Source organism: Hippopotamus amphibius, chromosome 9 (genome assembly GCF_030028045.1).
Source record: "Hippopotamus amphibius kiboko isolate mHipAmp2 chromosome 9, mHipAmp2.hap2, whole genome shotgun sequence".
Classification (NCBI taxonomy): Eukaryota; Metazoa; Chordata; class Mammalia; order Artiodactyla; family Hippopotamidae; genus Hippopotamus; species Hippopotamus amphibius.
This window is the reverse complement of record NC_080194.1, coordinates 22331367-22345602: the sequence shown is the minus strand read 5'-3', so window position 1 is coordinate 22345602 and position 14236 is coordinate 22331367. Positions and strand designations below refer to the sequence as shown.

The window sequence follows — 14236 nt, the reverse complement described above, 5'->3', positions numbered from 1 at the left end:
TTTAATGAGTAGGTGCTGATGCTAAAATAAGTTTGAAGACTTCTTATTAGAAGATGTTTCCCCATGTCCTTTCTATTCTAAAATTATAATATTCTAAGTGAGAATAACCAGTATAGTTACACTTAATTCTCACGAGTCTAATAGTTTTAATTAGTTATTTAGCACGTTTTTATTACTTCTCATGATATTTGATTTTGAAAACTGCGTTATGTCAACGCCGTGTTTCAGTATTTCTTACCTTGAGCCTATGGATGGATTTCTGGGAGTCTGTGAAAGGGCTAAACATACACGGAATATTTTGTGGGTACAGGCATACAGAAAGAGAGTCCAAAATTTCATCAGAATCTCAACAGCTAAGAACAGTCTTCCTCCACCGGATGAGAGTCAAAAAATCCAGATCTGAAGGTGACACAGAGTGAGAGACATTCAGAGAGATTTTATAGGCACTACCATGAAAACTATTTACCGAACCCCTCCCAAAACTATACCCCCTTCCCAAGATTACATTGCCATTGTGTGTTCACCATATTTCGGGCAGGGGAGAGGTCAGCAGGGTCTTCGGTGAAGGTGCAACATTCCCCCTTATTCTTGCATTTTGTGGTATTTGAAAGAAGCCAAGATCAAATCTTTGGCTCTCTGTGCCAATCCTCCACAACTCGGACATGTTTTTACTAGATAGAAAGAACCACGTATTCTTCACCTTTTCAGTCTATAGCCTCATTAACCTGGAGCTCTAGATGGTTCATGGCCCTGAAGGTAAGGGGTGTTTTGTTTTGTTTTTAGAGAAGTATTCTATAGTAATTTGGAAGAATGAGAGTAAAGACAAACATAAATGTTTGGCTATTCCCTAATATCTTTCCTCGAAAGCCTCAGACAGTGACTAGGGAAGATTTCAGTTTTTCTGAGTGCATTTTCAGTTCTATTTTGCACTGAGTATTTGTGTGATTATTAACTTCATATTCCAAAAATAGATAAACAACAAGGAGTTACTCTATAGCACAGGGAACTATGTTCAATATCTTATGATAAACTATAATGGAATAGAATTGAAAAGAATATATATACATACATACGTATAACCGAATCACTTTGCTGTACACCTGAAACTAACAATACTGTAAATCAACTATACTTCAAAAACAAACAAACTATATTCCATAGCAGGCATTTCCATGGCCTTTCAAGTCTTGGTTCAGAGGGGAATAACCCAGTGGGGAGGACTGCACTCTGATCTGAGGCAGCAAGCAGGACACGGGGCAGTGATGAGGCTGTGATGCAAAGTCAGGTGTCAGCGTCAGCGAGGACCCTCCAGACTCGCTGAATCAAGCGAGAGATTGTACCTGCATCCTGATTCCCACAGTAGGCAAAGCTGGATCCCGGGGATGTGTACCATGCATGCTCCACTTGCATGGGAAAAACAAAGCTTCTCTCATCATGTTGAAACATGCTCAAAACTATACGCTAACTCAGACACTGTGCAAGAAGTAGAAGGACCATGGGGGCTTGAAAAACAAAACAGAAAACAGTAACAATGCTAGAGCTGAAGTTGATTTGAGATAGTGCAAGAATTCTCAGAATTTAACTCTTTTGCTCTCTTTTCGTTCCAGATGCTGCACAACAAGCACGTCATGGTTCGTGTGGGAGGAGGATGGGAAACTTTCGCAGGGTATTTGTTGAAACACGACCCCTGCCGGATGCTGCAGATCTCCCGTGTGGATGGCAAGACATCCCCCATCCAGAGCAAATCTCCAACCCTTAAGGACATGAATCCAGATAATTACCTGGTGGTCTCTGCCAATTATAAGGCTAAGAAGGAACTTAAATGAAACTAGTTGGTCACTACAAGGGGACTCTCATAATGGCCTGTATCCACCTCTCCAGTAGTCAGTTTAGTTCACATGCTCTGAAAATTACTTTGGAAAAAGACATAACAGACAGAAAGATGGCATCATGTTGAAACATACTCAAAGAGTAGCACTATTTATTTTGAATGCTTCTGTAGAAAATGATCTATTAAAAGAAACTGTCAACTCAGATCTAAATTAGACAAATTATAGGCAAATTGTTATTTCTCAATATATGAACATGGTATTTAGGACACAATATTAGCAATACAATTCTAGCTACAGATAAAAATTATTAGAAGAACATAGTTAGGATTTACAGTTAAGTCAACAGAAAGTGCCTGCCTAATGTCTACAGAATAAAAGCACCCCAGACATTTTTTGTAATTGCAGCATTTTTAAGCTGATTTTCAAAATGTGACAATTAGTGTGATGATGTGCTACTAAAAATATTCCAACAGCACTATAAATAAGTACAGAGTATTCAGGACAGTAATATTTTATACTGGAAAGGCCACTTCAGAGAAGTTTACATTCACTTGGAAGATTGCCTTAAAGTTTATCCCTTATCTCTGACCAAATATCCAGGGTACTTTCAGAAGTTTTCACTACACCCCTTAGAGTACGGCTTATGAGTTGTTTCACACATTCCTAGGCACGTGGCTGTGTTGAGACTGACAGTGTAATTCACACACATAAGCTGACATACGTTTATATTTTGACAAAGTAAATTGTACAGTCAAATGTCCACTGACTTCATGTTATTTCAAAGCATTTTCTTATTAAAACATATCTTTAGTTAACCCTACTTTGCTGTGCTGTCTAGTAAAATAATTTTACTGTAGCTGATGATGTTACAGACTTATGTATACCCTTGTATACCTAGGACAGGGCTGTTTTGTACCCATAAACAGCAAAATATTGTCCTCACTGATTCAAGAATTAAAAAGATAAATGTTAAAAAATTTTATCAGTCTCTATAGCAATGCTTCATTCTGAAATAAAGATCATCTTCAAATGGCAACTTCCCTTCTGGGAGTTACAGGAAAAGTCAAATTATGGTTACCTAGCACGTCTTCACTTTGGGCAGCTGAGTGGTGGTGGTGTTTGTTCTCCTTAGCAGAGAGCCTAGATTTAATCATAAACAGTCCTTTAAGTGCTGCCCTGAATATAAAAAAGTACAGGCAGAGTTAATTTGTCATTTCCTCATTTTTCAACGATGACAAAATCCACCTTTCTTGCTCTAGAAAATCAGGCAGGAAGTATCTCAGTTTGCCACATGAATGATTTAATGAAAGCAGACACAATCTTTTTAAAACAACAGGCCTGCTACAATTTGGTGGTGTTGTAAGTGGCGATAATCATTATAGAAAAAGAAAAAAATTAAAGTCTTGTAGAGAATAAAATCATCTTGGAATGGTGATTATTGTAATATCTTAAAATACGAGTGATTTGATTTTTATGTTCCTCAACTAATATTAACACTGAATTTCTCTGTAATCAGCAATATTTCCATCAAAACTTTTACTGTGCATAAATTTTTCTCATAAACATGTATGTCTTTAATAATTAAAGTTAATTTCATTAACTTAGTTACTATTTTATTAGTTTTCTATTCCTGATGTAGCAAATTACCAGAAACTTAGTAGCTTAAACAACACAAATTTATTATGTTATAGTTTTGTAGGTCAGAAGTTTGAGATGGTCTCAATGGGGTAAAATCAAGATGTCAGCAGGGCTGTGTTCCTTTCTGAGGAGTCTAGGAGAGAATCTGTTTCTTTGCCTTTTCTACCTTCTAGAGGCTGCCTGCTCTCCTTGGTACAGGTCCTCCCTTCCTCTATCTTCAAAGTCAGCAATAGGGTACTTCAGTGATGCTGCTTCTTTGTTTACATTTCTTTGACCACAGGTTGGTAAGGTTCTCTGCTTTTAAAGATCCATATGGTTAGATTGGGTCCACCTGGATAATCCAATATAATCTTCCCATTTTAATGTCATTAACTGAATCACATTGCAAAATACCTTTTGCTGTGTTATGTAACATATTCCCGGATTCCAGGGATTAGGATGGAACCACCTTTTGGGGAGGGTGGAGTTTTTCTTTCTGCCTACACATCTATGGTGGTCTTTTTAAGTGGAGATAAGAACATGGTCACGATTTACATTGGGGTCTAGCTACTGGCTGAATGTCACTGAAAAAGATTATGGAAAAACAAGACTATATTCAGAAGGAGATGACTAAATGTAGATGGCTCTTACTCATTGACTCTGTAGGGAAAATCACTAGGTTATTTTTTCAAAATTGTTTTGGCTATCGTATGTCTTATATTTCCCACATAAATTTTAGATCATGTCAATTTCTCTGAAAGAGCTTGCTGGGATGTTTCATTTAATTTATTGATCAATTTGAGAATGCCACCTTGACAACACTGTGTCCTCCAATCTATGAACATGTAATATCTTGCCATTCATATATTTAAAGAAAAATTTCTCAGGAGTGTTTCGTAGTTTTTAATTCAGATCTTTTACTTCTTTTTCTTTCTCCTAAGTATTTTATCCTATGTGATGATACGGTATGACTGACATTGCTTTAAGTTTCAGATTGTTCATTACTTGCATACAAAGGCAGAATTGACTTTTTCCATATAATGATCTGGTATTCTGCAACCTTGCTAATAAACACATGAGTTTCAAAGTCTGCTAATATGCAAATGGACTGTGCCAGTGGCTTTTGAGAAGGAGAAAAAAGAGAAAACTGTACCACATCTCAATCAACTTAAAGCACACATCGCCATCATTGGAATTCGAGATGCCTGACTGGAGACATTAAAGGAACACACCTTAAATATCAACCCAGACAGGCATGCTTATCTACCTACCTCTTACTGCTCTGTTTACGCAGATATTATTCAAATCTGAAACTGACAAGGGTTACCTTTTCTTCTAAGGCATAGCATACTTCTTATCAGTGAAAATAAACAAGTTGAACTATTGGAGCAGAAAATGAAAACTCACAGCTTATGTCAATTCTTCTGAGGTACTAAGGATGATAGCTAGAACCTTTATTATAGTATTTCCCTAAAAAGAAAAAACAAAAAACAGGAGACTAATAATAGCATTTCTTTATAGGAAAAGAAACATGCTTACCTATAAATTATTTAAGATGTAGTAAAGATAAAATGTTGTTAAACAGACAGCCAAAGCCAGTTTCCTACATAGGAAAATGTATATTTGTACCCTGTAAGGCAATACAGCATTTATAACAAAACCATGTGTGGAAAAACTATTAATTACATTCCAAGTACAATCAGTGGAGCAAAAGTATCACACACAGATATTTTAAAAAACATGCGGCATGTCAACAAAGGGGCTGTGTGGTAATATACAACTTTTTGTTACCAGCCATAGCAATGGTTTGATGATTAGAATGAAGAAGCCGTGATGTAAGCATCTTATAGCTCATCATGATAATTACCTATAAGCATTTTAGTGTTTGGTTTTATTTTAGTAATTTTGTTGCGGAGTTTGGGTGGCATATAAAACATTATAATGCTTTCCTCTTTTAATTATGAATACAGGAAACTGGCTCTAAGCTAAGGTTTCATCAGGAACTGATTCATAACTTTGAGGAAGACTCCTGGAGCATGTGTATGTGTGTTAAGTAGTCACTTACTGATCTCCTATCAGGCATCCAGCCTCTCCCTTTTCCTTCCCCTTCCTAACACTATTCCTAACATGTGAGTATCACCCCTTAGCCCACGCAACCCACGTGGTTCTGGGGAAAGCCGATCACACCCATGGAGGCAGGCTATGGTTGGCGGGAATGGTATATCCCACTGTTCCTGGAAAGCAATTCACTAGCACAGCATTCTTGGTTCAAAAGTAAATAAGGATGGTATTTGGATATAAACTGCTATTAGAAATAGGGCATTATCTGCTAGATGTAAACCTTTTGTTTACACCAATCCAAGCTGTAATTCTCTGTAATACAGATAAAATTGTTCTTTCTATATTGAGAGAGAAGGAAGGATGTCAGTTCTAGGATGGTATGCTCTGGTTCTATACCCATTCATGTATTAATGTTCCTTTCTCCTTTCTGCCTTGGAAAAATTAATCATGTTCATAAAGTCAAAAGTTTTATTTCTAAAATGTAATTCAATGACTTCACTATCCTTTATGAACAAACATACCACTAATTCTCTAAAACTGAAAACTGAACATGTCTGTAACTACATATCTTGCCTCAACAGCCACAGAATATTTCATTCTGTAATAGAATAAACTTATTTTTCCAATGAGTCAAGAGATCTATATTATAGTTCAAATGCTTTAAAATTAACATATATAATACACTGCAATATAACACAAGATTTGTGGGAAGGATGAGCGAGATAGTGCTTCAGTTTCCTTTTTGTAAATCAAAAGAGCTGGTCTATTTAATTTATAGTCCCTATTGCACGTAATATCTGAAAATTCTAATTTAGGGCTCAGACTGTGGCCTTGTCATCCAAAAGAGCAACCAAATTAAAAGACACAGCAATTCTTCTATTTTAGCTTATTATATATTAAAAAACTCAAAAAACCAAAAACGCTATAATACATGTTACAAATGAACAAAAATCTAAAAAGTTTATGGCGATGCATCACATAGAATTACCTCGCAACAGTTTTATGTTTAAAGTTTTTTTAAATACAGTACTTACATATTTCTCTTTCATATGCTCATACTTGCCTTGGCAATTTCACATCTGTATAAATCTTATGATCATTCTTTAATAAATACAAAAGAATAAAGACACCTATAAAATTTAACAAACATATTATCACTATACTTAGTTTTACTCAACCCATCCAGATTCTTAGTTTAACTCATTCAATTACCACAAAGATCTTTAAAGAGCTGCATCTGATACTGTAATAATAGTACGTCACTGCCCTCTGATGGCATCATTAACATATAATTTTAAACTAAGCAAGCAAAAAAAAAGAAAAAAATTATTATAGTGTAAAACACAGTATGTTAATTTTATAAGCTGCAGAAGTAGAAAATAAATTAGGAGAAATTCAGTGTTTTCTATAAATATTAATTTCTTAGTAATTATAAAAATTTACAGTGTTCCTTCATATAAGCCCTTCAAATGATTTTTCAAGATTTTCCCTGATGATCAGTTTAAAGGCACTAAGTCCATAAGTTTAAGCAAAAGTCTTTACATATAATGAAATAAAGAGATATAAGGTTAATTATAATTAGCACACTATAAATAACTAGATCATTTTATAAAGGAGGGAAAATACAAGTGCAAACTTTAATATCTGAGCTGTATGCAGAATTTTTCCATGCAATATATAAATATATATTCACTATTTAGGTCCATGTTTTAGCTAGTAAAAAACGGCAAATCACCCACGGTTGGCAGAAGAGCAAATGTAGGGAAAATAAGTATTTAATGAAAGGTCTGACCATTTTCTAAGTCTAACAATCAAAAGCATTTGCAATATTCAATTTTGAAAAAGCACTGCATTTAAGAGCACTAAAATTACAAAGTCTGAATCTTCATTTATTCAAAGAGAAGAAATTAAATTGAGGATGTCCACTTGATTGCAGGTATTAGTTACTGGCAGTAGACTCTTCCACGCATGTTATGCTTTACGAAACTGTCCACTAAAAAAGATAAAAATACAGAGAGAGTATTTTTTGTTTAAGATTATGTTACTATACTCTGATAAACAAACAGGTAAGAGAGAAATATGGGCTATACAAATGTAAAATGATCCTTGTGAGTAGCAGCGATTAGTAAAATTTTACACTATAATAAGATATATGACAATATAAAAATATCAAGAAATAAAACAAAATATCTGGGCAGTTTAATGAGTGGTAGCTAGATCCCAAATACCTGATAATCAGTAAAAGAAAAACAAAACATCACAAAAGAAAAACAACAGTGAAACTACAAAACAAAAATAAAGGAATTCTTGTTTGAGGCAGGGGAACGAAGGAATGGTAGAAATTATTAAATAATGGTCTGGCCAAGGCTTTTCCTTTGTAACTTGAGAAACTATTCCAGTTGGTATTCTTGTTTAATCAAGTTTATTAAATCTGCAATAGTAAGTTCTGAAAATGCCATTGGGATAGTACCAAAGATATTTGCCAGTGTCTAGAGTAGTGTTTTCCAAGTGCATTCAAGGAATAGTATTGGATGTAACATTTTTAAAAAATCTTTATTTAAATAAAGTTTGAAAATTAAGGATTAATCCAAGTAAACTTGCTTTTCTTTATTTTAGGACTTCTTGCAGACCTAAATACGGTGCCTTTTTTAATCTCTAAGAAAGGAATTCAATATATAACACAATATTCGGGGTTTTAAAACATTTTTTTTTACCATGGGACTATATTTTCCACAAAATATCTCTTAGAACTAGTGTTGCAAACACTAGAGCAGTGATTCTCAATCTGGTTTGACATCAGACTCCTTAGGGAGCTAAACATTCTGATGCCTAAGTCCCACTCTCAGAGATTCTGACTGGTATAAGGTCGGATCCAAGGTGCAGCCTTTTTTGAAAGCTTCTCACGAGCCACTGCTCTAGAGGTCTGCCACTACTCTTCTACTGGTATATCCTGAATTGACGCTACTTTATGTCCGGATGCTATCACCACATTGACCTCGTAAAATAAGGCTGCCTTTCCAGAACACAGTGAGTGTTGCCAATGCCAATTCTTCCAGAAAGAGGCAGCTAGTCAGGAGGTGATTATGTGGAGGGCATGAAGACAGGAGAGGACATGTTTTCCTCATACTATGGAGTCTGGTTGGGAAGAGTCTAGACATACCACAGAACACTCAAGGCCAGCCTGCAGAACAGCCCCGACAGCAGCCCCTAGAGGACTCCAGGCCAAAGGGTTTGAGGATTAAAGTTACCCTCTATCTTGTATTTTCCTTTCTGTTAGCCCTGAGCCTCCAAAAATTTATTTCGAACTTCACTGTATGCTCTCGATGAGCAATGCAGGTGGTCAAAAGAAAAAAGGTACTAAATTTAACACGGATATATTTTTCATTTTGAGCATTTCTGAAAGGACTAGAAAAAATATAGGGCCTAATTTGCTTTTAACTGACAGGCTTCAGGGCATGGAAGCTTCAGGTTTAATTAAGAAAGCCCCTTTTTCTCTTAAGGGTTCAAAAGCTCATGTTAAATGTGATAGAACATGTAAAATAAGTACTGTACCTTCTGACTATACATAAAGTACCCTTTTTTGTAACATTATATGTGACTTCAAGTCATTCAGAACTTCTATTTCTTCTACTATGAAACAGTTGATCTCAGCATCATTTCCAGTCCAATAATTTAATTTTCACAAATATTTTGTCTTTGAGAACACTGTATGAAGTAAACCTGGTGATACAGATCTTTATCTCAACAGAATATCGCAAGGAGGCATCTGTACTTCTGATAAATATTTGACCTTGTATCTTCCACCTGTTTTACTTTACATTTATTCTGTTCTATTATGGGAGTATATTAAAAAATTAAATTAAATAAATAAATAAATAAAAGAATGGTCACAGCTATTTACCCTAACATTGAAACCAATTACTTTATATTGTTAAACGTTAACAATAAAAAATTATTTTCTTTTAATTTCATTTACTGAATGCAATTAGATGAAGTACCATGATCAAATGCACACAGATAAATCTTACACCTATGTGACATCCCTGAGTCAGAATCATGTCGCTTTGGATGCTCCTGAGTTGCCTGACTCACAAGGTAGGCTTGTATACACATACAGATGGTTTTGGGAGCAAAAACCACACTGAATTAACTAGACAAAGAATCAGCTAAACAAGTGCTCATAAATCACTGACAAATTAAACATAAATGACACAAGACACAGTCCTTTTCACAAATACACTTGAGAAATTATTTCCTTTAAAAATGGAAAAGTATCTGAATGATTACTTTCCTGAGCTTTAACATGTAAAAGAAAACCTTTATAATCCTGCTAGACTGTAAAGATCCCCAAGTTCAGGGACCTTGTTTAACTTGTCCATCATTATACTTCCAGTGGCAAGAGCTACAATTGCTACAATTGGGATGGGCATGTGTCAGACTCACCCCTGTGCACCCTATTGTCCAAATGAACGTTTATGTAACTGTGATAACGAGTAACAACGGGAAGCTCAAAAATCTCAAATCACTGAGTGAAAAAAACTCTAAAGAGTTTGAGGTAGTTTATAGTAAGATTTTGTAAGACTGACATATAAAATGAGATTAGAAATTATGTCTGTCAAAATGACACTGAATTTGGGTGATTTTTACTTTCTTCTTTATATCTTTCCATTTTGCTTAAGTTTCCTACACATTTAAGATTGCTATTATGGACTTTCCTGGTGGCGCAGTGGTTAAGAGTTTGCCTGCCAATACAGGGGACATGGGTTCGAGCCCTGGTCCGGGAGGATCCCACATACCACAGAGCAACTAAGCCTGTGAGCCACAACTACTGAGCCCATGAGCCACAACTACTGAAGCCCCGTGCACCTAGAGCCTGTGCTCCGCAACGGGAGAAGCCACCGCAGTGAGAAGCCTGCGCACTGCAAGCCTGCGCACTGCAACGAAGGGCAGTCCCTTCTCGTTGCAACTAGAGAGAACCCATGCACAGCAACCAAGACCCAACACAGCCAATAAATAAATAAATAAGTAAATAAATAAATAGATAACAAGCTAAGAGAGAAAAAAAAGATTGCCATTAATTGTATAAGTATGATGTATTAAGATACAGGGTTAAGATAATTAGGAAAAATCTATTTTCATTTTGGGAAAAAGAAAGGAAATCTATTCCAATGAATGTTGGAATGTCCAAATAAATCGACACGTCTTGCAATCTATATTGTTCACGCTTTTAAATTAATTCACAATTTCCTGATAATCCATTTCCTGAGGAAATTACTGAACGGACTGCTACCTGAGTTTTTAAAAATTTCAGGTAAATCAAACCTTAAGTAAATTTTAATACTTACTCTAAGTCCGCCTTCTGGTGGGCGTCCAGATGTAGCCATTTCTTTTTCTATTTTTTCTTTTTTCTTTCTCTTTTCTTCCACAGACTGAACATTCAGAATGCCCCGAGATGCAGCCTTCAGGAAAATTGTTAAGGAGTGTAGAAAAATAATAAAAATTGGTTTCCCGTGTCCAGAAGGATTTTTTGTTTGTTTTTTGCCTTTTAGGTTTTTCTTTGGAGGTGGAGGCATGGGAGGGGGGTTGGTCTATTTTTGGTAACAGAGAATTGGACTGTTTCTACAACAGCTTTACATAAAATGCACTATAATTTCTTCATTGGCTATTTTGCAACCATACACATTTCCCCGCTAAAGTTACTTCACATCTGTCAGTGTTGTATAAGGCACAGTCATTTCATCCCAAGGAAGAATGTTATTAAAGGGGCATCTCACTTAACAGAGGACATGTGTATGGAAAATTTCATACATTAAACGACATAAATGCATTAAACTAATTTATAGGAACACTAATCATTTTGAAAAATGTTTACCTTTAATTTAAATTTATAAGATGTCAGATGTCATTTTCATTAAAGAATACTTCTAGTAACAGACATCTATAGAGAACAAAGTGTAAATTTAATTATCTAAGGTAGAATTTTATTTTTCTCTCACCTCCTTCTGTCTTCTCTCTGCAGCCTCTGCAAGTTTTGCTCTTTTTTCTTCCTAGGAAAAATGTGTAAGAAATATGGTTTAAAACAAAACCAAACATTATCCTTGACATTTTATACTTTTATAGGTAATATAACAGTTTACAAAAATAGTACTGGCCCCAAATGTCCCACTAAGAATGCCATTATTTATAACATTCATAAAATATTCAACTTTCTGAATTTCATTCTCCCAATCAATAAACCTTCAAATAAGCACATGAGAGACATCTATATCTATATCAGACATACACATTATATAGGTCATACACACATATACAAACACACAGATCGGCCTTTAAAATAATCTATTTGCTTTTTTTAAAAAAAAGCGCTTAGGGCTGCCTAGGTGGCGCAGTGGTTGAGAATCCGCCTGCCAATGCAGAGGTCACGGGTTCGATCCCAGCTCCAGGAAGATCCCACATGCCGAGGAGCAACTAAGCCCGCGTGCCCCAAAAAAAAAAATAAAAAAAAAAAAAAGCGCTTACAAGCTAGTCAGGGCAATAATAAAGCAAATGACATTTAACAATGCAAGCAGGGAAATACATGGTTCGGTACTGCCAATTAAACAGGAGTTTGAAGCAGGCTGGTATTTTCAGAAAAAGTTCATGAATGAAGTGAGTGAACCTCACTGTGTAGCAGGGGAAGGACTGGAGGAAATTTATGAGATGTACTGTTCCATGTTGGGAAGCCATGAAGCCATTATTTTTCTATATCTATATTATTCATAATCATAAGTTATAAATTATTTAAATATATAAGACAGTAAGTAGCATTCTCCTGGAAGCTGCGTTAATAATTCCCCCGTTTTCTATACCACGATACATACACTCATTCATTTATTCATTCACTGGGTAAATACTTATTAAGCAACTATCATGCCTCAGGAACTTCTCCAGGTGCGGAGAATACAGCAGTGAAATAATACAGATAAATGTTTCTACCCACATGAAATTTACATTCCAATGAGGACAAACAGTCACATATAACCAAATAAACACACATCTATCAGACTGAAGTAACTTTTCAGGAAATATAAAGAAGAGTATGGTCAATAAGAAATGGAAGGATGGGTGGATGGTAGAGTGGAGGATCTATGTTATTTAGGGTGGTGAAGAAAAGCCTCAAAGATAAAGTAACATTCAAGTAGCGAGCCATGTGGTTATCTCTGGGGAGGTGGGGTGGCAGGGAGAGGGATTAACAAATACTGGCAGATTGGTATTTTATCAACAGCCAGATATACAAAAATTAAGAACATTTAAAAGCAACAGTAGCAAGAAAGACAAGGTGAACTTTCACATATCAACCTCCAGGTCATTTTTTGTACTTATGATCAAATACTTGAAGAGTTAGTGTACTTCCCTAAACAACTCATTTCCTTCAACGAATTTTTAGCCAGATACATGAGAGGAATTTAGGTTTTCTGTTATCAACTTCCTGTAAGTATTATTAAGGTAAAAATGCTATTAAAAAATAGAAAGCTACAAAAAGTATAAATGTTTTATACCACAAACCACCTAGTTAAATCTGAAATTATTCAGGTAAATAAAGAGTATGTCCCAAATATTACATGGGACAAATCTACATGTTTTTTAAATGTATTTCTTGTTGGTCTGAAAATTCAAATTTAACTGGGAGCCCTGGATTTTTATTTGCTCAACGTGGCAACTTTACAAACGGTACACTCTGTACTACATAAAATACTTTTTTAAAAAAGACCTTAAAAGGGATCAATACTAAAGGGAAATCATCAATACGATATCCAATAAAGCACAGAAATACACGAGACTTTATGGAGCACCTTCTTTAAACAGCTGGTACAGACACAGGAAAACGCACATCTCCCACAAAATCAAACACGTCCGTTCACGGAGAAAGAGGGATCTCTTCCCGCATCCTCACTCCATCTGCCGCCTCGCCGGGCCACGGCCCCCGCACCGCGCCGTCCGCGCGCGCCTGCGTCCTACGATCTCGCATCTCTGCCAACCGGCCACAGGCAAAGGGACCCCGGAGCCGCCTCTGGAGGCGCGCCGGCGCGGGGGCGGCAACCCAGGTCCCGCAGGCAGGACCTCCAGGCCCCTCGGAGCACGGCCACCCGTCTCCGCCACCAAGGTCCCCGCCGATGGGCTCCACGGCCCGCGCTGCCGCTTCCAACGGCCCGTCCCGGGGCCGCAGCTCGGGGCCTCCGGGGCCGCAGCTCGGGGCCTCCGGGGCCACAGCTCCGAGCCTCCGGCGCGCCCCTCCGGGAACAGGTGCGCGCCGCGCGGGCGGGCGGACGCCGCGTCCCGGAGACGCTGGGAGGCGGCCTTACTCACCAGGTCCGGCGAGGGAGGCGCGGCCTCCGTGGGACAGGGAAGACACAGCCCCATCGGGGTCGCGGCTGGGGGTCCCCTCCCGGGTTGTCCCCAGACCAGGCCGTGCGAACTGCGCGGTCAGACCCGGCTCCCAGTGCTGCGGGGCTGTTTCGGTGACCGGGCGTCTCGGCTCCGCCCCGCCCCTCTGCCGCAGCGCCCCGCCCCCGCCCCCGCGGCTCCACCCCCTCCCCGCCATTCCTCGGGACTCGGCTCCGCCCACTGAGGCAGCGCCCCACCTCCAGAGGCTCTGGTGGCAGCGGGCCTTGGTCCCAGAAAACACCTGCTGAGGGCAGCTTGCAGAGGAGGGATGGAAAAGCCTGCCTATGGCCTCCAAGGCTCTT

General features: G+C 37.7%; 2 protein-coding genes across 3 annotated transcripts in view; one reads left to right on the top strand and one right to left on the bottom strand.

The window, feature by feature from the left end:
* Positions 1-2868, top strand: part of GAS2 (growth arrest specific 2) — a 119676-nt gene extending 116808 nt beyond the window's left edge. Inside the window, exon 8 of one of the 2 annotated variants that reach the window (XM_057695956.1) lies at positions 1608-2868. In XM_057695956.1, the coding sequence (XP_057551939.1) occupies positions 1608-1826 (219 nt within the window). In that variant the 3' untranslated portion in view covers positions 1827-2868. The remainder of the gene's footprint in view (positions 1-1607) is intronic. The other variant, XM_057695955.1, reaches the window with a different exon arrangement.
* Positions 2869-5018: 2150 nt separating this feature from the next.
* SVIP (small VCP interacting protein) lies at positions 5019-14001 on the bottom strand. The gene is made up of 4 exons (XM_057750093.1): positions 13857-14001; positions 11507-11557; positions 10856-10969; positions 5019-7503 (listed from the first exon to the last, which is right to left on the bottom strand). Exons 1-4 carry the CDS (start codon positions 13908-13910, stop codon positions 7489-7491), a joined length of 234 nt encoding a protein of 77 aa, XP_057606076.1. The 5' UTR covers positions 13911-14001; the 3' UTR covers positions 5019-7488.
* Positions 14002-14236: the final 235 nt, after the last annotated feature.

Excerpts from the sequence above, each read along its gene's own strand:
- SVIP (XM_057750093.1), bottom strand. The coding sequence starts at position 13,910 with ATGGGGCTGTGTCTTCCCTGTCCCACGGAGGCCGCGCCTCCCTCGCCG. Across the intron at positions 11,558-13,856 it reads CGCCTCCCTCGCCGGACCTG|GAAGAAAAAAGAGCAAAACT; the intron begins GTGAGTAAGGCC and ends CATTTTTCCTAG. Across the intron at positions 10,970-11,506 it reads CAGAGAGAAGACAGAAGGAG|GCTGCATCTCGGGGCATTCT; the intron begins GTGAGAGAAAAA and ends ATTTTCCTGAAG.